Source organism: Pomacea canaliculata, linkage group LG2 (assembly GCF_003073045.1).
Source record: "Pomacea canaliculata isolate SZHN2017 linkage group LG2, ASM307304v1, whole genome shotgun sequence".
In the NCBI taxonomy this organism is placed as follows: Eukaryota; Metazoa; Mollusca; class Gastropoda; order Architaenioglossa; family Ampullariidae; genus Pomacea; species Pomacea canaliculata.
The window spans coordinates 6,175,942-6,201,136 of NC_037591.1; the positions used below are offsets into that span (position 1 = coordinate 6,175,942).

The 25,195-nt window shown below is 38.1% G+C and overlaps 3 protein-coding genes and 1 long non-coding RNA gene across 4 annotated transcripts; 2 read left to right on the forward strand and 2 right to left on the reverse strand.

The window, feature by feature from the left end:
* Window positions 1-1,792: 1,792 nt before the first annotated feature.
* LOC112557175 lies at window positions 1,793-6,966 on the reverse strand. The gene is made up of 4 exons (XR_003097911.1): window positions 6,828-6,966; window positions 5,544-5,632; window positions 5,074-5,147; window positions 1,793-1,894 (listed from the first exon to the last, which is right to left on the reverse strand). It is a non-coding gene; the product is annotated as an uncharacterized LOC112557175 (long non-coding RNA).
* On the forward strand, window positions 1,888-7,499 carry LOC112557171 (heparanase-like). Its single transcript, XM_025226866.1, has 10 exons — window positions 1,888-2,451; window positions 2,560-2,726; window positions 3,040-3,216; window positions 3,496-3,658; window positions 3,938-3,988; window positions 4,392-4,592; window positions 4,873-4,984; window positions 5,344-5,450; window positions 6,309-6,446; window positions 6,857-7,499. Exons 1-10 carry the CDS (start codon window positions 2,186-2,188, stop codon window positions 7,014-7,016), a joined length of 1,542 nt encoding a protein of 513 aa, XP_025082651.1. The 5' UTR covers window positions 1,888-2,185; the 3' UTR covers window positions 7,017-7,499.
* On the reverse strand, window positions 7,421-10,611 carry LOC112557174 (39S ribosomal protein L20, mitochondrial-like). The gene is made up of 5 exons (XM_025226870.1): window positions 10,382-10,611; window positions 9,736-9,846; window positions 9,083-9,160; window positions 8,609-8,674; window positions 7,421-8,062 (listed from the first exon to the last, which is right to left on the reverse strand). The coding sequence occupies exons 1-5, from the start codon at window positions 10,469-10,471 to the stop codon at window positions 7,970-7,972; spliced, it is 438 nt and encodes a 145-aa protein (XP_025082655.1). The 5' UTR covers window positions 10,472-10,611; the 3' UTR covers window positions 7,421-7,969.
* Window positions 10,612-10,717: 106 nt separating this feature from the next.
* On the forward strand, window positions 10,718-13,734 carry LOC112557173 (translocon-associated protein subunit gamma-like). The gene is made up of 5 exons (XM_025226868.1): window positions 10,718-10,879; window positions 11,870-11,996; window positions 12,293-12,385; window positions 13,075-13,206; window positions 13,478-13,734. Exons 1-5 carry the CDS (start codon window positions 10,747-10,749, stop codon window positions 13,542-13,544), a joined length of 552 nt encoding a protein of 183 aa, XP_025082653.1. The 5' UTR covers window positions 10,718-10,746; the 3' UTR covers window positions 13,545-13,734.
* Window positions 13,735-25,195: the final 11,461 nt, after the last annotated feature.

Here is a 25,195-nt window from a genome sequence, read left to right on the forward strand (position 1 = left end):
AGTAGAGGAGAGTAATTTTCTTCTGCTTTCCTAAAGACAAGTGAGAATACTGATGTTTGAAGGCTAACATCTTGAAAATTAAGCACAATTATGTACTCATATTTTGGGAATTGTTATTTTAAAATGAACCATAAAGAAAAAATGTTGCACTCTTGTTATCCTTTAAAAACATCCTGAGATTGAGCTTGCAGAGCCTGTGACATTTATGCAGCCTGCTTAAAATTCGACACTGTTGACTTTGTGGTTGATGATTTGATTTTAAAAAAAAAGATTTTACTCCTAAATCATTGAAAGAGAAAAAACCAGACACCTGAATGATGTGATAACTAACTTCCCGGCAGTAATTTTTTGTTATATCCTTGCTGATGTCATCTATCATTGCCTTCTGATTTTTTTTTTCCCCAAAAGCTTCAGACCAGGAGCGCTGGTAATCTACTTGCTGAACCCCAACAACTACTTTGTGCCCTTCAATCTACCCCAGTTTCCTCACCATTGACTTAACGTTGAAAAAGTATTCTGTGTTGTGATTTCTTGCACGACTGGCCTCCCCCGTGTAACCACGTAAAGGAGACGTGTGGGTTACAAATCTTCGTTAATCTTGGTCAGAGGATTGTAATTCTCCAAGAACAGAAAGCAAAGCTGTTTAAGGGAGTAAAGATAAGCAAGGTTTCAGATACAGATGGTATCTGTGGCAGAACTTTACGTTTCTGTGTGAACCATCTAGGATGCACTTTTCAACACATATATTTCAGCGCTCTCTGGATTCATTCTTAATCCCTGCTTCTTGGAAAGAGTCTGCCATTGTACCAGTTCCGAAAAAACCTTTAGCTCAGCATCTTAACGACTATAGACCATAAAAAATGCAGTGGGCCTTAACATCGTTAGTCATGATGTAGAAAATCATTAATGCACTGATTCTGAATTTCACCAACAAATGTCTTGACCCACTGAAATATGTAAATACCAGTCCAAAAGAAGTGTTGATGATGCCAAACTGTTTACCCTCCATACTCTGTATAAACACCTGGGTATACTACATGTCCATCAAGACTGTTAATTGTTTTCTGATTGATCATCGGCTTTCAACACCATCCAACCACATCTCCAACTATAGAAGACTCCTTGATGAATTTTCCCTTGACCATCAGCTAGTGTCATGTATCATTCACTTTCTAGTTAACAGACAGCAGCGAGTACTTTCTTTGTTAAAAGTGCACCTAAAGCACTAGCTTATCCCCACTTTTGATTATTCTGTATACCAACATCTGTCTCAGTAACCAAGGTCAATATCTAGTCAAATTCTCTGATGACATTGCTCTGCTATCTCTCTTCTTATCGAGCAGTAGATACCCAGGGCGTGGCCTTGGATAAATATTTTGCCTGGTACGATGACAAATTCTTAGAACTCAATGTGAGTACAATTAAAGAGATTTTATTTAATTTAATTCTACATTAAGCCCCATAACTGCCATCCATGACATGGAGGTGAGAATTGTCAACACATTTAAGAACCTGGTCACCATCTTCGATAGGAGACTTCGTTGGGATACCAACACTCAGACTATTGTAAAGGCTTAACAACGCCTCTTTCTTCTCCGGATGTTGGTCTTTCTCACTTTCCCTGCTATTTCATAAATCCCATGCAGAGATTGGTGCATGATGTACCTCTCGTTTGTTCTGAAAGTGCTGCAAATTCTACGTGATGACAGGCATGTCGATCCTGCTGAGGGAATTTGATCAACTTGGGTCGCCGATTCTGTGTAATTGCTCGATCTCAGGCCCAACAGATTAAGGCTGCCCTTCGTTGTCTCCACCCAGTGACTTCTGCACTCCTGTGTGTGCGAATGAATGTAGAGCAAACACAAGCCCGAATCATGATCGTGCGATCGAGGGTCTGTTTGGTGGAGGAGATAAAAATTAGAAAAAAACTTTTTTTAACATCCCAGCTTGTTTCTGCATTTTCAAACATATTTAAAAAAAAAAAAGAATGATAAATGACATCAGAATAAGCGAATGGTGAACAAGCAGTTACTTTTCAATAAGAAAAAAATCTCCTTTGTTTTATTTTGGGTAGTTAAATTTATCTTATCAGTCTGGCATATATAAAACGTCACTGGAGATAACAAGTAACGAAAAACGTTATAAATGACCGATCATTACTGGTGCCATTTTAGAAAGTCTGCATATGGCCAAAATGACAGCAAGCACATACATGTGCAGAGTGGCCATTGCCCTCCTGATTCTCATGCCAGGGAGCTACCAGGCAGAAATAGTCCATTTTGTACCAGCTAGCTCTTTGAATCTCACTGTTCCAGCTGATGTAAAGGTTAGGGAACCTGTATCGGTTCATGTCTCCTTGCAACAATCCATCAACACCATAGGACCACATTTTGTGAGCGTAACATTGGACAGTTCTCTTGTGCATGCAAACTGGTCAACTTTTGACTTCAGGTAAGGCGTGACAAAAAAGAGTGTAATGCTTATGGTAGTAACTTGTGTTAGTCTTAAGTGACCTGAAGAAAATTGTATGCTGTCTCACATTTCCACAATACATTTCAGGTCCACAAAATTACAGAACCTTGCTCATGGCCTGTCACCGAGTTACTTGAGATTGGGTGGAACAACGGCAGATGCCCTGATTTTTCAGTCAGATTCCAGTCATCCTTCCCATGGAGGGGAAGGGAAGCCAGTGGAGTTCAAAAGTCATCCAATATTTAACATGACAAGTATGTGAGCTGTCTTTTGAGTCCCACGACTCCCACCATGCCACTTATGTAGAGAAATCTGAAATATTTATTTCTTGTTATCAAGAGGCAAGGTGGGTTGTTATAGTGAATGTTTTAAAGTATCTGAACACACATGGCATTTTATTAATACATATACTCATTCGTCTTCTTGTTTCTATTCGCCCCCAGTGGAGCATAGGGCCACATATACTCATTAATGAGAAAAATCATATGAAAAAGACCACATTTTGTTCTTATGTTTGAAGTTCTTGGTGTAAAGTGTGTAGGCAATTCATGTGGTACTGTGTTTCAGCCAAACAGTTTGATGATATTAACCATTTTGCTCGCACTGTTGGCTGGGATTTTATCATGGACTTGAATGCACTCATTCGCTTCCCTAATGGCTCTTGGGACCCTAGCAATGCCCAGGAACTTCTTCGTTATGGATCAGCGAAAAACTATTCCATTGTTGGATTTCAGCTTGGAAATGGTAAAACCTTGTGGTGAAAGAGGGTACCTGTAACAGTCACAGTTACTGCCACTGTGAATAAATTTTAATATACTTCAAATAAGTTTTTCAGAATGTTTGTTTCCATGCAATATCTATCACTTGAAATAACTTTGCTAGAGTTAAAACAATAAAGATAGCAATTACAGAGAGCAATGTTGAAGTGACAGATTCCTATTGATTTGACTTTTGACCACATCTGGTATATATTTGCTTTTTATACCACTGGATTAATACTGATTCTTGTTTTGTCCTATACAGAATATGATCTATATCATAGTGCCTTCAACTACACAGTGCTTCCAAGTCAGCTGGCAAAGGATGTATTAACTCTGAGCCAAGTGCTAGCCAAATTTCCTTTATACTCTAGTTCTTTCATCGTTGGCCCAGAGACTGCATCAAACAACAATAATTTTTTCCATGGGTGAATATTCTGATTGTGTCACCAGTGAATTACATGATTGGATGTTAATATGTATTCTGTAAGGATTTTTACTTTTTAATACTTGATATTGATGTAGGATATTTCCCCCCCTCCCCAAGTACCCAATTTCCATGTGTCAACTTTTTCTCACACACACAGGCTATAAGACATCTGTTAATGTGTCCACCTAGAAAAGAATCTCTTAACCTTTCATCTTTCCATCTCACATTCGTGAGCTGCGAAAATACTCGTCAGTAATACAGATAACATTATTTTCAGTTTTCTTGCCAGTGGCGGAGCTACAGTGGTTAGAGCTGGAAGCTTGCATCAGTAAGTACTCTCAAATTTTTTTAATGTTTTTTTTAAAGAAAACTGTGAAATCTCTTTTTAAGTTCATGTGAAGAAAGAAGTACATGAAGAACATGTGGTTGCTCATAACTAATTTGCCTTGTAGGATTTTTGTCTTTCATACAGATACTTAAAGCTAGCTGTTTCCACCTTTTCTATTCAATTTTATTCTGTAAATGGTTGGTTTTCGGTGGGTGTAGTATGGCATTATTCTATTTCAATACTGATCATACTAATGTATGACTATCTGTTGTCAGTGACATTTTTTTTTAAATTTCAACATTTTGTATTTTCATAGATTTTTTTACAAGAGCAAACGCAGACAATGTTGACATTCTGCAAAAAGTATAGGCCTTAGGACATATGTCTAATGTTTGTTTTTTAGCTACTACATGAAAGGATCAACAGCAGTTCTTAAGAACTACACTGATGTTGGTGTTTTGAATCGACTTGTGGGCTACCTGCAGTCTGCATTGTCACAGACCCGTTCTGTGGTCCCTGACCTTCCAGTATGGTTAAGCGAGACTTCCTCATCATATGGTGGAGGCACACCAAATATTACCGACAGATTTGTGGCAGGATTTGTGTGAGCAGTTTTTCAATGTTCTTCTCACACAGATTCTAGCTGACCTGGTTTTATGATCTGAGAAGTGCTCAAATCTCTGAACATTGTCTTCTAACCTTCACACATTTTATATCTATCTTTATCAGATTTTAATTTTTTTATTTATTAGTGTTGTAATATCAAGGATTATCGGATCTTAATGAGAATTCTATGCTTAAAGCTTTCACATGACCTTCATCATCTAAATCATTACCACCACCATCGCTATCATCATCATAATTGAGAAGGCAACTATTCTCAGGTGGCTTGACAAGCTTGGTGTGTCTTCTACCATGGGTTTGAATGCTGTCTTTCGCCAGACCTTCTATGGTGGTAACTACCCTTTGCTAGATACACATCTAAACCCAAATCCGGTGAGTGGAACAACTTGAATTAACAGTTTGTTGATTAATGCAAAAAATAACTGTAAATCACCAATTATTTAATGTAAAAGTTTACTCACCTAAAAGAAGAAGGAAACTTTTCAGTCTTGCGTTATTTGTTTTGTATAGTTACCTCTTGACTAGTCTGAAATGACTGATCAGAGTAATTTGAATGTCAAAGATGATTTTAAAAAATATAGGTACCTTTAAGATCAAAACTTACTACATTCAAAGTAAGCTAATTTTTTTCTATTTGTGGCAAAATAAGTGATAACACCAGAAAATATATGCTTTGAAAGTTAAAGATTGGAAGCAGGATTTACTCTTAAGAAAAACAACTCTTCTTGCAGGACTACTGGTTGACACTCCTGTTCAAGCGCCTTATCCGCGGTCCAGTGTTCAATGTCACAGGAGCCAGCGATGTGAGAATGTATGCAGCATGTGCCAATCCAGACAGGTGAGATGCTGACCATTATTGTGCTCAGCAATTAATAATTTAATAAGTAAATATTGAATGTTTATTGTTTTGGCTTGTTTGCACCAGACTTACTTCTACTCCAGTTAATCCAGAATGAGATAGTTGAAAAATGTCTTGTAGTAAACTTCCCCTCAGCCATTAATAGTAACTTCTTCATGGATCTGAAAATTCATTTTAAACAGTGTTCATGCACTTTGTGATACTCCTTGAAAATACCTACTTGGTGTCCTTCATTTAAAGTTTGCATAACTATGTGATCTGGTTGATGGCATAAAAAAACTGATCTCTCCTCGCTGTTGCTATCATGTAAAGAATTAGCACTTAGATTATACTTTCTCATGATCCCAGTTTAGCAACAGGTATATATATATATGCTCCTAGAAGAATATGAAAACAAGATTTTGGAAGAGGGTAATTTGTAAATTACAAGTGTATCTTAGCTTGCCTTCATCTAAGGAATGAAGATTAAATGTCCACCTGAACTGAATTTTTTTCTCTGTAGTACTAAGAAAACAAAATCTGCACTTCAATCTATGGTTAATACTAATGGGAAAAACCTGAAGAAAAAAAATATGTTAATAGAGAATTACAAGCGAGTTTTCTACATAAGTATTATGTATGGATTCTGACTCATAAATATTGCAACTCAGAATATACTAGTTTGTGTTTTTTTTTAGTGGCAGACATTCAAGCTAGTAGAAGGTATTTCTGAAGACAACAGATTAAAAGGCATCACTGTCATTGAAAACAGAGAGCTCATTGCTTAGATGTTCTGTTGGAAAAGTTTTATGTCTTCACTTTATTTATCTGTAACTATCTGAATCTTTTCATCAACAGCTTTAGTCTGGGAGCACTGGTGATTTACTTCTTGAACCCCAACAACTATTATGCGCCCTTTAACCTCTCCCAGTTTCCAGGCCAAGAGCTTCGCTTGTACATTCTGACAGCTGGGGACAGTGCTGGCCTCATGTCAAAGTATGTTCGAGATTAGATTGAGTGTTGAAGTATGTGACTCTAATATGTGACCAAGTAGCATTTAATTTATGTTGGTCCTAGGAGCGTACACACAGCAATCTATTACAGGAGAATTAAGGCATGACAACAAGAAATCAGGAGTTTGCATGTGTCTTCTTATATTTCTATTAATATGTGTACATATTTCATCAAGATCAGTATAAGCAAACTTAAGAGAAAAGAAATCTTTATTGTTTAACTATATCTCATTTGGTAAGATTTAAAGACTGTAAAAATAAAAGTTGTCTTCTAATTGCAAAAGTCCATCACTGTAAACATTCACTTATTACAGTAAATGTTAACAAACAAGCAAAAAAGATTTTATTAATAAAGATGACATACCTTTGACTAAATGTTTACTGTATACTCAGGTTCTCAGCGCTGAATGGGGCTAAACTGCTGATGAATGGAAACGAATTACCTCATTTATCTCCTGCAACTCAGACGCATGGTCCTGTGATAATGCCACCTTATTCTTTTGGCTTTGTGGTGCTGCCCAATGCTGCTGTAACGCTTTGCCGTGACATTTAAAATTGGTGAAAAGAGTGGGACATATAATCCATAAAACCCCATTCACTTGTATACCTCTTCGATTACAGAATTGTTATCAGCCTCTTGGCACTAAAGCACTTTTTAACAGGATGATTTTTCATTTAACATCGTTGAAAGAGTTTTAAAATCAATTTGATCTTTTTTGAAGTGTCTTGCTTTTTACAGATCCCACAGAAATTCTTGAAGGGAACAGTTCTTAACTTTCTTTTATATTTGAGAAAGTTGGCATGCACGTATACCTTGTAAGCTTTTATTGCCAAGATGGAATACAGATATATGCTTTTTAGTTACATTATTTGATTTTCTATTGAAAGAATTGGTGATTTTTAAATGCACACAAATATGGACTACAACAAACAGAAGAAATGGAAAGAAGTGTACAATAACAAATGCAGATTTTATTTCATTATGTAGGCATGTGATTCTATTGCACAAGAAGAAATAAATCTGATATGCATACTACAACTGGTGTTTTTAGACATTTTTGGGGGCATAATGTAAATCAAAAGTGAGGTGAGGGGACAAACAACTACCAGTAGCAAGTAATCTATCACAAAGGTGTTTTCTGTGCACTTTACTGCACAAACTGGGTGAGTTATACATGCATTTTAAAACTGTGCTCTTTTTGTTAAAGGGCTTAATTTTTGCTGTTAAAAATGTTTTTTTTAAAAAAGAAAACTGAGTTTAAAAATGATAAGTTATAAGTTTTTATGGTGTGAATCACTAGTTTTGGGGGGAAAAAGCTGCAGAATCTTGTGGTTCAATTTTTATACATCTCCCACAGTCAGTCATACAAACTATTTTTAAATCATGTCCATATCCTTTTCCAGACAAAGACAAGTGCAGCATAAAGATAATCTTGAAAATGTTTACTTTGCTCATATAAAATTGCATTCCTGTCAAACTTTCACACATGATTTTCAGAAGTGACTTCATAGCATTCCTTTTGTGAATATTCTATTTGATGGGTTTAAATTTTTCTGAAATGACCCCGCATAGTGTCTCTTCACCAGCTCACAGAGACTCTGCAAAGTACAAAAAGTGACAGCAAAAGAATCATATCATAATGAAGAAAAATTTTTAAACTGGATAAGCTAAGGAAATGAGCTGGTTTTAAGAAGACAGGAAAGTATGATTATGAACACTATCTTGATTTTTTTATTTTTCCCTTGATCATTTGTAAATATACAACAAGGCATAACATTACCCATATTGCAATATCATCAATGAATACACATCTATAATATTTAAAATATTTTAAATAATGAGGTTATTTTTAAATTTGGTTATGGGAGAGAATTTGATCATAAAAAATATCTTTGAATAGCCTGAGAGCAGCTGCAATCGTTAAATGCAATAAAGAAAATATTTTTTATTTGAAATGCACTAGAAAGGGTAAAATAACTTTTCCTTTAGACTCAGGATTTTCTTTAATGCACATAACTTATAATACAAAAGTCTGAGGAGGACCGATGATCAGATTTTAAACAGCCCCTCACACTTTAAGTCATATGCATTACATCTAACTTAAAAAGTGGAAAGAATGGTAACAGGTTGACAACAGAACTTACCTGAAATGTTCTAGGTTCATAGATAGCAAAATCAGCCAGAACTTTTTTACCAAGTTCGATGTTCATCTGTTGAATATTAAAAAAAAATATCAAAGCAATTCTTTATGTGTGATCAAACATTCAACCCTCAAGTTGTCTAAAGGTTGTACCATACAGGCACAAATTTAAAAAAAGCTCTTTCCTTCTTTTTAAAGTCTGCTTTCCTCACATCATGCTGCATTCTTTAGAAAAAAGATTTAGAAACAACAACTCTAATCCACATCTAAAAAAAAAAAAAAAAAGACCAGTGTCTGCTATAAGAAAAAGATGGAGCAAAGTCTGCTTCTTCAAAGATCATTGCAGGTTTCTATATAACTTATATTCATTATTCTAGCCCAAAACAAAAGTATACAGAGACAATAAAACATGCAGTTATATGTAAATACATGCCTGCATTAAATGTTAACCTTAAGACAAATTGTGGTCGTTTCATACCTCATAAAGTGTTGAAAGAAAAGAAGAGAACTGTATGCCATGCTCTGCACACCCTGCAGCAATCCTTGTATCAAAGACCTGAAAAGAAAAAAATCATAAAAATCACACTTTTCGTGAGCAGAGGAAAAGCACAGATCTAATTTTAATTTACTAATATTTTGACAACCCTTTGTTCCTGCATGTCACATCTTAAGTAATATAAATGACAAATCAAAACTACCATTTCAGAAAAAAGAGAATCAATGGTCACAAATTGCAAATGATGTGTTTGTGTTTATATAAAACTATTATAAGGACTGTTGTGCATGCATATGCAACACTATTTGTATGAAAACAGATGAAAACATTGTTACATGATATCCTAAATAAAAATATTTTCAGCTCTTTGTTCAATCTTTACTAACAATGGTTAGTGTAATAATAATAACATAACATTTATATAGCATTTTTTCCAACAACTTTCTCAAAATGCTTTACAGAAATAATATACAGAAGTAGATTGAATCACCAACAACCATGCACTCATATTTGCATATAACAGGCATGTTCACTTCTACAACACAAACGCCCACTTATATATGAAGCAAATACAGACATGCTAGGCACGCTCATGGTCAGGACAGTATCATTAACAATACAAAATAACCACTTACAGCATTGTTGTTGTGTGAGCTTAGTCTTGCTGATCTTGAAGAATACCTAAATGCCCGTCGCAAGACTGCCATGGAGAGTTTGTAACAGTTTCTTCTGCGTCCAAAGAAGTGCTAAATTTATGTAACAAAAATATGTAACATCAGATTCATACAACATGGAATGATGCTTTACAACACAGGTTGAAAGATCAGAAACTATACCAAGGCTGTATCAAGGTAATGTCATCATATGGATAGTAAAATGTGGCATAGTACCCACTCAAAAAAAAAAAAAAAATCATAAAATGACTTGTGGGGACAGTGAAAAAAAATGATGCTGCATTACAGCCATTTCTCCTAAAAGTATTCTCAAATCTATTGCTAGTTAGCACTCACTTGAATACGATTATCAGCATTGTACTCGACATAAACAGATTACAATTCACTAAAATCCTTGTTCAGTTTCTGGTGTCGGTGAAATGGTTAGAGGATACTTCTATAGCTATTTACTTGATCATTAAAAGATTAATAGTGATATTACACAGACATGATACACTGCGTAAAATGACAATTGTTTGTAATTTTTAGGCTTAAATTTCTTTGCTTACATATTTATAAAATCAACACTGATTAACAAACAGAAGAATAACAGCAGCAAAGTACAAACCCATGTTAAACGTCTTATGGCCACTCGTTTCCAATATTTGTCTGGCTTTCTTGATACTTTACCAAGTAAACTCCGGGTAAGGAAGACCATTTTCAGAGAACTAAACTATCACGTTTTCAACTTGTTTCGTTTGTCCTTGGTAATCCTGCAGTTAAGTCCCCTGAGGAAATCTCGCTCAATTATGTACCTTTAGTCTGTGACGTCTGTAAAGATTAACAAAAGAATAATTAATTAAAATTATCAGTAACAATATCCAGTGTAAATAGGGAAGAATTTAATAAAGACGGCTCATTAACGAATTTTCATCTAATGACATTGGTTGGATGGCTTTTCTCGCTCCAATCACTTCCGGTAACGCTGTCAAAATGGCTGGGGGAGGCAAGAACAAGCTTTCGCGTGAAGAGGAACTGCTTTTGCAAGATTTTAGTCGAAATGTGTCGACTAAATCATCAGCGCTGTTTTATGGCAATGCCTTGATTGTGTCGGTAATACCAATATGTGAGTATTTTCCACCCATGAAGACAATTTGAATGCACATGACTTGCTTGGTCTTCGAGTGTGACGTGTAACATATATCAAAGAGAGAAATCTGGATTATTAAATTTTGTGGAAAGTGCTAGCAGTTACGTTACAAAGTGTAGGCAGTTTTTGTTTTAAATTAACAGCGGCTAGAAACGTTTTGCCATACTTTTTCATCAGTCTGTGGTTTACTTTGACGCCTGCCAGTCATATTGTCAGATTTCTGTCGACATTTGCCGGTATGGCATTTAAGATGCGACATTTTTTATTTACTTTGTGCTGCTGCTGACTGTCGTCTGCTACCCTATTACAGAAGAAAGGCTGAGTTTGAAAATATATTAATTCAAAGTGATACTATTAAAATTGTCCGATAAAATACAAATCTGTCATGTAGACAATACATATTGTCGATCACTAATAGCATAACAGATGCTATAAACACGGACACAAATCTTGATGTAAGAGAGCACAACTTTTTGGATCAAGTGACTGAGAACTGATTTTTGAACTTGTTAGGAACATTCAGAGATTTTTTAAAATGAGATTCTTGTTTCAACAATCCAATTACCATAAAAAATAATGCAGAATGTACACCCATGTGTGGGAGACAAATGTAGTTCAAGACAATATGAACCCAGCTAGATGGGCCTAATTTTAACCAATGCAAAAATGTTTACTGTTCGTCTGGCTCATTAAAGACAGTTCATTAACGGCACACAACTCCATGCCCATTACTTTCCCCTCTGAGTAATAGGATCATACCCAATGACTTTGTTCAAGCTTCTTAACATGGCATCACATATACTACTCAAGAAATAATGTGCACTAAAAAAAAATTAATTCATTTCTCTAGCCTTGTTGATATATTTTGAGACTTTGCAGTAAACTTAACTGTCGGCATTCAGCTGAAAGTTCAGCATCTGCATAGATGAAACATTGAAGTAATGGTTTTATGTTTTGATTGTGCAGGGTTGTTTTGGCGTATCCATCAAATGGATCTTTACCAGTCAGGAATCTTCTTTGCTCTGGGAACAATTGTCAGTACTTACCTTGTTGCATTGGCATACAGAAATGTCAAGTTCATCCTGAAGCACAAGTAGGTTACAGTTCATATGTGCTCTTAAAATTTATTTAGAAAGCATTTGTCATTGGTTCTAAAAGTGATAACGCTACATAATGTAATTTTTTGTTACTTGCATTTATTATATCGTATACAAATGGATTCAAATTTATTGTTTTTAATTTTATACATAGCCAGCCCAACTTATGTCTTTATCTTTTTTTTTTTTTGGTAACGTAGTTCTTTGATTATAGTGTAACAGTTTTACTCAGCCTCTTAAATTTCAATGTGACAATTTATGACTAAGCATTATTTCTGTTAAAATATTTTAGGGTTGCACTGAAACGTGAAGATGCTGTTGCCCAGGAAATGATGAAGAAACTTGCTGATGACAAAAGAATGACAAAAAAAGAAAAAGATGAGAGGTATTTTCCATTCTGTAATTTTTTTTTAAGACCCTTCTACTTTTCCTTCTTGCAAAAAGCTAAAGGCTTACCAAAGAGCTACTACATTAAATTAAGCTGAAATATGCTGGGAGCACATGTTTAAGCATATGTGTGGTTTTGAAATGGCATATTGGATTTGATTTTTCACTTGTGCGTGTACACGGTTATTTAAAGTTTACAGATAAGACCATCATTCACTCAGATCATCAGGCATCGTGTAATTAAGTGAACCTAGTTTTTTGGAAACTAATTTTGTACTCTGATAAGCTTTAAAGGATGAGTCTGCATTGCTAATTTAAAAAAAATAAAAATGTGCAATTTGCACTGCATGAGCTATAATAAAATTAAAGGTAGAAATAGTAACAAAAAAATGTAAAAATCCTTTATTTCTCTTCTTACTATCAAATGTAAAATTGTTTTCTGGTTTTGCGAATAATTTTTGCAGGCAGTTTTTCTTTGGTATTGGTTTTGTGGAAAACTAAAGTTGAAAGCGGGGATTCAGGTTAGCATTAGCTACCAAGCTTTACAAGATGACCAGTCTTTAAAAATTTTGTGAATAGATATGTTCGATAAACAGAATGTTACTCACCTAAGATAAGATAATTGTAGGGGTGCAGTGAATTTTAACTTAGTAAAATTATTCATAAACAGCATATTGCCTATTTCAGGATCCTGTGGAAGAAGAATGAAGTTGCCGATTATGAAGCAACTACCTTTTCCATATTCTACAACAATGCGTTGTACTTAGCGCTTTTGATTGTTGTATCATTCTACATTTTGAAAAATTTTAACCCAACAATGTATCCTTGAAAAAGTGTTGGTTTACACATGCTAACAGGTTAAGATAGTAAGTGAATGGAGGAAGTACACTGTGCATTAAGAACATGTACTCAATGAAGTAAACCTGTAAGTGATGATAGTGTCTATTTGCATTATAAAATTACAAAAAATTTTTGTGAAATTTTAAAGTGATGTTTCAGAGATGCTAAGGGCACTGTATGCTTCAAGAAAATAATGTGGTAAAGATGCCTGTCATTGTCATCATTTAAGTTCCTTGACCATTGATTTCAGCAATTACATGGGATCTGTTGGTGCTGCTGCTGGTTTATTGGCCCTTTTTTCCACAAGCAACCAGTGAAAATGCCCCATCAAAAAATATTAGTCATCAAGGAGATATTAAAAATGAAATCGTCTTCAAGGGTTTTATGTGTCCCCATTGGATGCCAGTGAGAAGAATATGTGGTGTGTCCCATCGTCATCATTTCGCCAGGTGCATCAATATTTTAACATCGGCAGAACATTTTCTAAATAAAAACATCATGCTTGACCTTTGATTTCTTTTATTGTAAGCGTGATTTTATGTATTGTGGAAAAGAAAATACAGATAAGAAAGGGAGGCATTTGGAAGTTTGTTTTATGAAATGTCTTGTTAGTGGAACTTCTAAAGAAAAGTCTTGGTGAACAATTCTGAAAAGTTCTTTACAGTCCCTTCTGGCTGGGCAATGATGTCATTCATTCATTCTTGTGTTGATGTGCTGGTCACTGGAGGAGCTTATAGATTGATGTGGCAGATGACGCCGCTATTCACTCCTATTTTGAGCAACAGTGAGCAGGTCCAGTCCACTGTTGTGATCCTGATACAGAGATCTCTCATGGAGCTGCTTTTGGATAGTGTGGTTCCCAAATACTTGAAGCTTTCGAGTTGTGCTCTGTTCATGTAGATATCTGCTTTGCCGTCGCCAATGGCCAGGACTTAACTCTTGTATATGCTGGTTTCCATTCCATTTCCAATTTGCATTTTGAAGGAAGGTTTTTCGTAAAGCATCTACTATGAGCACATTGGTTTTGATCTGCATGTTCTTCAAGAGCCTTTTTTGTGCATGTGCATCGTCGGTTTAATGACAGTGCTTGCAGACTATTTACCATGCTATTGAGAAAGAAACTTCCATAAAGCAAGCATATTACTATCATAAAGGAAGAGGAAGAACCTATTTCATTGTTTTGTGTAGCCATGGGGGATAATCAACAGGCGCGCATTGTTCTTCACGCGGTATTTATGTCCCTTGCGCTGTGATCTGAGGTATCTCCGATTACAATGGCTACAAGTGAGAATCCATTCGTCATCTGACGTGTATCTCCCTGACAACGCATGCTCATTTACTCGCTTCACATGTCAAAAGAGAGAGAAACGCCTCTACCCTTGTTTCGTTCTCTTATCAAGTCAAACATTTATTTCAAATGTAGATATATTCGTGCTGTTGCATTATATAAAATGACGCACAGATATAGCCGAGTCGGAGAAAATTTGATGGAAACAAATCTCGTGAAAACAAGTTCTGCGTCTGTAAACCCTGAAGGCTTGTGACGGGAGAAGGTGAAACGAGCACAAGTCTAACACACTCGTGAAGTTTTCTGACTAAATGCGTTACACTCAGATGTACAGCAGATTACGGATAGAGGAACGCGGCCAGCTGACCCAGGTTCAAATCTCAGTTCTTCTCTCTGCAAGTACTAACACCTACTACTGTAACATAGCCAGCTGCTTCGCCTTCGTTGATGACTCGGCATAAAACACTATTCCATCCTATGCATGTTATTAGTACGGTACTGTCAAACCAAACCGTGTTCGAGAAACTGGTGGATGTGTTTTTGAAAAAAAGGCAAAATTGCGTATCTATGAGATGTATTTTATCACTAGCCTTGATGATATCGTCTCAAGAGCAAAGGTATAAAATTAGCATCTCGGCCAGTACTTGAGGAGCTGCAAAGTACTAGCTTCTAAGAATTTACTGTAGCCGTTACTGTCGAGATGTTGAAAACAAGACGCTATAGATGAAAGGGACGCTTGGTCAGACACTTTTTTCTCCGACCTGAGTTCACGTGGTTCATTTTCGCAGACAGAGAGACGAGGCCAAAAAAAAAAAAAAAAGAGGATGGCGGATTTTTTTTTTTCAGGAAAGAGGGCTGGTTGGGGGAATAAGTGGAGATTCCAGCCGACGCCTGTCAGAAGATCCTCTTTGGCCGGATGTTCTTAGAAACAATTTGATTTTTCGTCTGCATGTGCGGACTACAAGCGATGGCTGATGACATGGTAAAACCAGGGTGTCCTCCCGTTCGCCGCCCCACAGACTTACCCCACCTTCACCAAAATAACACTGTGCGAAAACGTCTGGCTCTGGCTGACGCCTTGGAGCACAAAAAGAAAATCCCTGGGCCAGACCAGACGATCCTAACTAAATCCAAACCTCCAGCAAGCCAGATATTAAAAAAAAAAAATTATACATATAATGGAAGAAGAGTGTCTCCAGCTACTGCATCACTTCAGCCTATGTTCTCCGCAGACAACGGCGGAACTAATTGTTATCCCCAAGGCACAGTTCATGTTAAATTTACACCCATATCCTCTGGGGATGAGCTGGGAGGGGAAGATGGCAATATGGGTTTATGACGCAGATCGGGTCTAATCTTGTCTGTGAATCGCCTCGTTCCAGATTCTCTCTCTCCCTCCCCTTCATCCCATCGCCCCTCCTCGCCTGGCCCAGGACAGCATCGGGGGAAGGAAGCGACGAGAGCGAGGCTCGGATGAACTCTTTGTTGTTTACACAGATCACCGACTGCGCGTCAGCTGCAGACAAGATCGTGCAAATGTGATCCACGGCGAGTAATGGCTGCACACACACTAGGGGCCTGTTTTTCTCGAGTTAAGGTCGCGGTTCATCGTATAAACACCCACGTTTTGGCCTGAACTTCAATAGGAAGCCTTTTCAGTTTGCAGGCTTCTAGAGTGTCGGCGAGAATACCAGCCGTCCTTACACGACGGTTGTGGTGTAGTCGGAGTGAATGTTTTCGTTATCGTATCATCACGAGTCAAGTTCTTACATGCTTCAGAGCATGCAGTTTGCACAGTGGAACCGTTTTATTTTTTAAATCACACACACACATATATTCTTTAATGGTTCATGATTCTGCCCCCCATAATGCAAAATGTGTGTTAGTGTGTGTGATTACTTCTAGATATATTACTTCAACTTATAGTTTTTTTAAAAAAAATTCCTGTACGTATATCTGTGCACATAATATTTGTCATGGTGATCAGCGCATTAGGAACTCTCCTGACAACAATGCAGATGTTTACCGTTTTCACCACACCTGCACTGTGGTTCTGCAAACAGTTAAGCCAAAGATGCTTAGTCTTAAAAATAACCAATCAGAAAGCACTACACATTTCAGAATGTAATTAAGTAATGTCACGGCGAAATTAGGTTAAACTATATTGATTATTTAAGAACATTTTTATTTTGAACCGCGGACACCAGATAATCTTGGTTACACGCAGCTAGCTCCTCGCTCTTGCGCAATGAGAGGGCTCTGTGTGTGTGTGGAGAGAGAGGAGAATGACAGAGTTCTCTGTTTCTGCGTGTAAAGACAGAAGAGAAAAGGGGTTCGTGTAAACAGTCTTCAGAGTGGCGTAGGAAGATGCTTTGGAAGTGGGGGTGTGGGGGCAAAGTCCATGCTGATAATGAACGATGTTCACATTCTTGTCCCCCATCTTTTCCGAGGGGGTGACTGCCCCCCAGGTTCCTACTCCATTGCTGTGGTCTGTTTGCTGCCAGCGCGCGTGTAAGCGGATTACAAATGTGGGTCTTGCTGAGTCTGTTTTCATTTTTTTTCTCCATATTTTATTCATTAATTTGTGGAAAGTGATTGTTCTTTGGTTTAGTTTACTCTCGTCCTGCTTCCCCCTGCTAAGCTATTGTTCTTTTCAGTGCATGCGCATTGCAGGCACATTAAAAACAAAAACGCGAAGGAAGAGAGTGAGGTGTTAGGGAGGGGGGAAAGGAAATAACAAATTGAGATGGAAAACGATGCCAAGATGATCGGGGCGAGAGGTGGGGGTGGGGTGGGGCACCGTCCTCTGTGAACTCTGCGCACTTATCCGCCGCGATAGGGGTGACAAGGAGAGCTTTCACCCTTTGCCATAATACTCCGAAGACGCCGATGTCACGTGGGTGGAAGGTAAAGGAAGAAGTGGAGCAAAGCAGGCGAGTAAGGCTGGTCACGCTCCTTTGTCATCAGTCAAGGGAATAAAAGCAGGACATGTCATGTTCTAGCTTCCCTCGTTGCTGCGAAAAGCTTTGGCTTACGGTGGAGACTGGAGACTGATGTGTGTGTGAGCGCGCGCACGTGCGCTGCACTACCCATGTCATATACCAACTAACCCATTGTTATAGGGTGCAGTTGAAGAAAATGAAAACATTGTAGGCTTTAGTTTCACTGTTATGTCCCATTAAGATAAAGCAGTCGCTACTCGCAGGGCGTCGTCCGCACTTTCGCAGATCGTCGACACGCGCCTGAGCCACTCACTTCCTGCCAGCCCGCAGCGGATTGGCTGATTTATCGGACGCAAACAAGGTGTGCTTATGCTCTGTCCCTCGCAGACGTGACAGGACTCACTCAGCGGCTGTTTATGACCACAAAATTTGCTAAAAGTAACCACTGCCTGTCCCCCTTCCCCTACTCCCAAAAATACAGGGGAAGTGGGAGGAAAGGGATTGGCCACCCTCCTCCCTGCAGAACACCCGTGGAAATGGCCGCCATCTTGCGGCGCTGACATGCAGCGACACCACGGCCCTTTCATTCTGCACTTCCTGTTTCTCTGCGTTTATCAGCATCTTCGCGGGCTTTTTCGTGGGCACGTCCGCCGGCTGCTTGTCCTTTGTGATCATTGATTAATTTGACCCTTCTGACGTCATGGAGTGGGAGTTGAAAACTTCGTTATTGCCCCCCTGCTGACGTTTGAAATTTCTACTCGGCGCCAAATGAACAGTCTCGTAATTATTTCTCGAGCAGGATTTCATTCCCAGACCCACACACCCACCGTCCAATCCCCGCTTTTTGTAGTGTACCACTCAGGGAAGATGAGAATTATGCTTCATGCTGAAGTGTTTGCAAACAGCAGCCAAACCGCCATCAGGCTGTTGGAAATCCGTACCCTGGCCGTGTCAGGAAATGAAACTCTTTAGTGAGAAGGGAGACGTCATGGGAAGAACAACTGGAAACCCTGATTTTTCAACTTAAAAAAAAAAAAAAAAATTAACCAAGCTGCACTTTTAATTACTATTAATTACTTGCTATTTTCAAACGTGAAAAGTATGTTGATGGCTCATTACGCGTGCAACGCCATAAGGTTCATCCTGCACAATTTTTTTCTGTAACCCTTTTAAATTATTTCTGTTATCCTTCTATTTTTTTTTCTCTTTTCTTTTAATAGACTTTTTATACTGTACCTGTAATTGTATGATATATCTAAAAATTTTTCTTACTTGAAATTACAACAACACTACTAACTTCTTAGATGGTCAGCGCATAAAACACAAAAAGTAGAAAGATATAAAAAATTCAGAAAATCAACAGTCGATAAAAGCATTTAAAATAACACAGCAACAACAAAGCAAGCTATACAATTACAAATGACATCATCTTTTAACATTCTTGCATTTGATTTGTTCGTTTGATATTTTTATTTTTATTTTAAATAAATTACATTAAATACAAACACATGATCTCAAGTACCATGGACTCGTTAAGAGGGTGGCGTCTCACTATAATAATTATATAAATTGTCCTTACTATGTGTCTCATGTATGTGTTCCTATTGGTTACAAATCTTTGGATCACCCGCAGCTTCCAGTACCGACATGCTCGCGAATTGGTCCGTGTGAGTTTGAGAGTGATGGACAAGATGAAAAGGCTGTTTCTTGGTTTCTCACACTGTCTAGATACGTGGGTGCATATGAACGGCCAAGATAACACGGAGACATCAATACGACGTTTCTTGCATGTTCACCTGCGGGTCGGCCCTCTCGTGTGAACTTCGCGGAGCTCTTATCAGTATGAGGCGGGAGCAGAGGATCTTCCTTGTGAGAGGGGTTGATGGAGATGAACGGAAGGAGAGAAACTGCAGTCAGAATATGGTGTCAGGGTGATACCTTGACGCGCGTGTGGTGTGTGTGCCCGTGCGCGCGCACGTGTGTATATGTGTGTATAAGGGTGTAAATAATGTGTGTGAGAGAGAGAAGGGGGAAAGAGTGGAGATATGAAGACCAATATTCTGTTGGAAGACTAACAAACCGTTAGCTGGCAGATGGTCTGGTGCCACGCATGACGCACGTACTCGGAGGTCGAACAGCGCCGTGCTGATAACTGCGCAGGTTGTGCCAGAAGCTTCTAGAATGTTGCACAGCATGAAGATGACAGTTTGCCACTGAGGGCATTTCATCAATTGTTCATGCACACACGTCGGGGTTCCAGTCTGCTAGTCCCTCAGTTGCCTTTACCAAGACATACAAACGTGAAGAGATGGGTGGAAACGATCACAAGGTTGTCACACAATAACTATTTTTTTTACGAATTTTGTAGAAAAAAAAAATGAAGAGAAATATTTTACTTAATGCCTTTAAATTTCACCATGATATACTTGCTAATTCAGAGACATATATATATATAGCAACAAGTTTTAAAAATCTGTTTCCAGTATTTTACTACCAGCCCTCAGCCCTTCCCCCGCGCGATGTGTGCCTGGAGAGCCATTTGTCTGTTTCTGTTACAGGATATGACATTCTAACTTTAAACTTCAAACGTTCTTTGAGAAAGAAAGAAAAAAAGACAGAGCAAAAGAAATAAAGAAGGAAAAAAAGGAGTGACGTTTATACGCGGAGCCTCTGTACGACAGAGCAAGGACTATAACCTCCAAAAATACAGAAGCAGAGACAAAAATACAAAAATGGGAGAGAAAGAAAGTAAAATCGAGTTGTTTGGCATCGTGTGTTGAAAAGACTTCCTCTACCAACACCCCGTAAAATGACAACCGGTCTGATGGAGGTGGATGTGTAAAGGACTGAAGGAGGTTCCAGTTGCATGAGACTGCGTGCAACGCTTTGAACCGATCGCTTGTTGCTCTTGGTTACACAGCCGCAACAAAATCTGCGGTTACAAATGGATGTGTTCCCTGAGTTGGAAGATTCCAGAAGCTGCATGCTATTGATTGGAGTGTGCAATGGCATTTTGACCTATTGCAAGCTGCTTCCGTCCTTCCATCTCTCACTCTCTCTCTGTCTTCTTCTCTCTCCGTGTTTGTGCGTGAGTGTGCGCGTGTTCATGCGTTTGCATGTTGTTACTGTGTTCATTCCCCAGGGATAAAAGACTCCTGTCGGTCTGCTGAAATGTAGGGTTCACCGAAAGGTCAAAACGATAGAGTTGACATTTAAACATCTTGGATAATTTGCCGTTAGGTTTTTTTTTCTTTCTTTTATTCATTTTACAGCTCGGAGGATGTTTTTCTCCCATTCTTTCATTTGCTGTTAAAATGTTTTTGTTCATCCCTATTTTGTCGCTTCTTTCTCTTCTTTATTTCTTAGAAGAAATCGATTCTATCAGATCATCAAAGGAGGTAAATAGTGTTGTTATAAAATAAAGATTTAAAAAAATAGTTCTTTAATTATATTCTGTCATTCTGTTATGAATTTTTATTTTTCTATTATTTCGAAATATTTTATGAATAAACTTGTCTTTTTTCATTGTCTGCTGTACTGCGCTCTTTCCAGTTTTAGTATTTATTATACATTATTTGCTGATGTTATGTAGCTGCAGTCATTTTACCTTCTTGTGATGATTTGCTTTTATTACAGCCATTCCATCTTCTTTTTATGATTTGAATGATGTGGATGTTTTTATTACAGCCATTTCGACCTTGTTATGCTATTATTCCAACCATTTCAAACTTCTTTTTATGACATATTATTATTTTTTATGATATTCAGCCATTAGTCATTTTGAGCTTGAAATGACTTTCTGGACTTTTATTATTGCATCAAAACTCTCGTCGCACGGTGTATAGAAATGTCAAAGGTCAGGCCTGGTTTTATAGCCAATTTGCATCTACGACAACACACACGATGGACACAAGGGTCGTCATTCAAGCACATCTTCATTTTTTACTGTAAAAAGAGCTGCAGCCCTCTATAATGCTTCTACCCATCCAACTCCCTCATTATAGAGCTGCTTACCCGAATGATTTTCACCCGTATTTTACACGGAAAATTAGTCAAAATCTGTAAATATGATTTTATAAATGAGATTTTCATGGTTGGATATATGTGTGTCATGGTTCACGTTGTTGCGAACTTCAACATGATGCTGTCAGCAGTAGAATAGAAGAAAATGTCTCCGAAATCAGATGTGGCCGAGAAATTCCAAGAAGTCAACTTATTTGTCAAAGGGCTAGAATTCTCCAGTTCACTGCTAGAACAAAGAAAACACACTACATGCATTTAACAATTTTTTTCTCTTGTTTCTTCTTCTTTCCTCTATTACTGATATATCACGAACTTATACACGTCCATGGATATATTTATTTAAAACACACAAACAAAAATCCTTTTACAACGCGGCTTTGTAAATTTTGGGCCGATAGACCAACCATACTTATTCTAAATGCAGAAAAAAGAAGAGTTTTCAATGACTCTGATTTTCAAAGGGTCAACAATTCTAGGCGTTGAAGCAGACGATCTCCTGAATCCGATTCACCCAGTCACTACCGATGTTCATGGTTGAGTGGCTGTGTTCACCCTCACTCAAATGCTGCGAGGAGGTGAAGTAATTGAGTCAGGGTCATTACATGTGCAAAAGCGACTCTCCTTGACAGACATTGAATTTCAGACATTTTCAGTCTAGGTTTCAAGAAAATTTAATGAAAATCATTTTCGTTGAACAGAAAATTTGTGCGTTTCAGCTATCGTTGGGCTATCAGTGATTGCGCATGCCCCACCGGATGTGTTAGGTCTCTCCCACTTCAGGCCTGGGAATTGCTGGTTAACGTGACCCGAGTCGGCAGTTTATTGGAAACGAAAGTTTCCTGCCGAGAGGTGACGAGACTGGAAGTGATTTCGCTCTTTAAGGAGAGAGAGAGGGAGGGCAAAGAAAACTGGAGTTCCGGGGAAACAAACCCGATGACTGTCCCTGCAAACAGATGTCACACACAGAGTGTCCCGAGACGAGATCTGAACCCATGACCTATCACTGCTAGTGGTGACAAGCGACTGTTTTGAACAACTACATTACCAGGCACCTCAGGGTCAGGCCGACCGCACACCGGACACTTGTTGTAAAGCTGTAGTATGCAGTTCGTCTGACTGCAACAGCATTTGATTCTGAAATCGTCTTCCCACAATCTTTCTTCACATCCGGCCAGGAAGACGAGAAGTAGAGAGAAGGAATCTATTGTTGGAAACTTGATGTGTTGAACTAAACTTGGTCGCACAGTACAAAGCCGCATGGCACTGGAAGCTCCACCATCTAGTTTTCGTCGCCGCCATCTGATGCTGAGATTAAAGACCAACCCGAGTGTGAAGTTATTTTCAAATGAGCGGGATGAACAAAATGCAAATTCCAAATACATTTTCAAAAAACTGTTCTGTTTGTAAGATAAAAGCCTTTGGACATCGTTGATCTCAACACTTTTACTGGAAGAGGTCAAGACTTCATTTCCTTTGACATACACAATATAAAGACTGGCTGTTTGAATGCTCACATCTCTGACTGGACTCTTCAGTGATGACATTAGTTAGAATTTAGGCCAAATGTGTTTTGTAAAAAAAAAAAAAATGAAAAAAATTCACAGCACATTTTGTACCAAACTAAAGATATTTTCTTCTTTTTTTTTTTGCTAACTTGAAGCAACTTTTAGATTGTTTTTATGTTTTACACGGGTTAGTCTTTAAGACGAGAAGGAAGCAACAACAAAAAAAAAAAAAAAAAAAAATTGTGAGGGACGATCTCAGAAAATTGCTTTGTTGCTCGTGGGGTTGCGTGAACAACTTCATCGCAACAAATTGATGCATGATGATGCTCACAGCAGTGATGCATGGACCCCCAGGCATGGAGGTGATGCTACTCTGTAGGCGCACGATTTCTTCCCGACGACGTAGACAGAGGAATAACTGGCTGGTGACAATAATAATAAAAAATGGACTGGTTTCCCGATCGGGAAGGGCCTAAGTGGTGAGCCTTGTCAGCCGTCTAACCAAGCGCCCCTCCAACGACCGGTACAAACGGATAACATAACTGGCTGTCAGCTGGTTCAAGAACGGATGAATTTCAGCATTTTTTAAAATATTTTTTTATGCTTCCGGAATTTTTTTTAATTTTCGTTTCCGTCTGCACCAGAATGGCTCCATTTTGGGTGAGAACAGGCGTGCGTGAGTGCAAGTGAGGTCTTGTCTCTACTGAAGAGTTGAAAATGCAAATATTTCATCAAGAAAATACAGTCTAGCCACCCGTTATCTCGCCAACCTCACATCTCACCACTCCTTTTAGCAGAACAAATTTCCTCCCAAGTTATCTGTGTGTGATTGGTTTTGTCTTTCCAGAAATCGTAGCGGTCCCACTGAGAGGTCGACTTAGTCATAAGCCAGAGAGCACAGGACACTGTGACCAGTTTCACATATCGGAAGTTTAATTTCCCAGCTGACGAAAGTCTTACAAAATGGATAGAAGAGTGGCTGTGGTCAGACATTTGCTATTCCCAGATGATCTTGGTCGTTACCGGCTAAAAATGGATCAAACGATCTACTAAAGCCGCTACTTCCGGTGACGGTTAATATCTAAATGGTACGGCGTGGTGAGGCTGGGACAAGTTTGAGTGATTTTATATATAAGCGAAGAATATAAAAATAACATCTTTCAATAACACTTTTTTTGGTTGCGATACCAGATGAAGAACATGACGATTTAAAAAAAAAAAAATGAAACGACGTGTGTTTATATGGTGGGAAATGTTTAGAATGAAAACCCGCCGAGTGTAAATATCACGCCGCTGTTTATCCCCACGATCAAAAAAGGGAATGCTTGAAATAATATTTTTATTTATATTTGTTTTCTGTCTTTTTTCTTTTGACTTTGTTCAAATTATTCATGTCTTTGTATACAAATCAGTCGAACAGCAACAGCTAAGGGGAGCCATTTTTTGAAATACGAGCTTGTTAAAACAAGGTGCATATCATATAGCTCAGACAGACATTTATCTGAGAGAGTATGAAGTAGGATGTACATGGCCGGAAAGTCTGATGGCCGATCTCATGTTATTTCAAAATTTTAGTGAATGCCTCAGGAGTACGTATAAAGTTTTCCTCTGTTCTCCCTCTTAATGCGCAGAAGTAGATTTCAGTAGTGTTGTAGTCCGGTCTGGGTCAATAGGTCATTTTCAAGATTGAATGATCGATATCGTTTTTAAAAAGAGGAACAGTTTTTGCATATTTTCTAGGTAAGTGAATATCGGATGGATGGCTTTGCATTTTGTGTGGAATGGTTTATCGAAGAGCTTCTGACAACTGTTAGAAACACCGAAAACACGCTGGAAATTCAGACCAGGTTTGTATGAGCCTTCTACAAGTTCTACTGTTTTCTTTCCCGCACATAAACAAGCCTTGTAGGTCCCTTGACTTGTATTAATGGGTTCCATTACATACGAGGTACGATTGCTCATACATCATACTCCAGAAAGTTAATTTTAGCATGTTTACTGCCATCCTCCGCAAAACTCATCATGTCATCCCCATGCTTTGTTTGTGTGTGTGTGTGAGAGAGAAAGAGATTTGAAAGACACAACTATCTGGCTTTCGTTTTATTTTTAGAGACAAACAACGATAAGTACTAGTCTACAAGTCTCCCATAATTCCTTTTAGCTGGATCTTCTGAACAGCACCTCTGATTAATTTGGAAATATTTTATAAT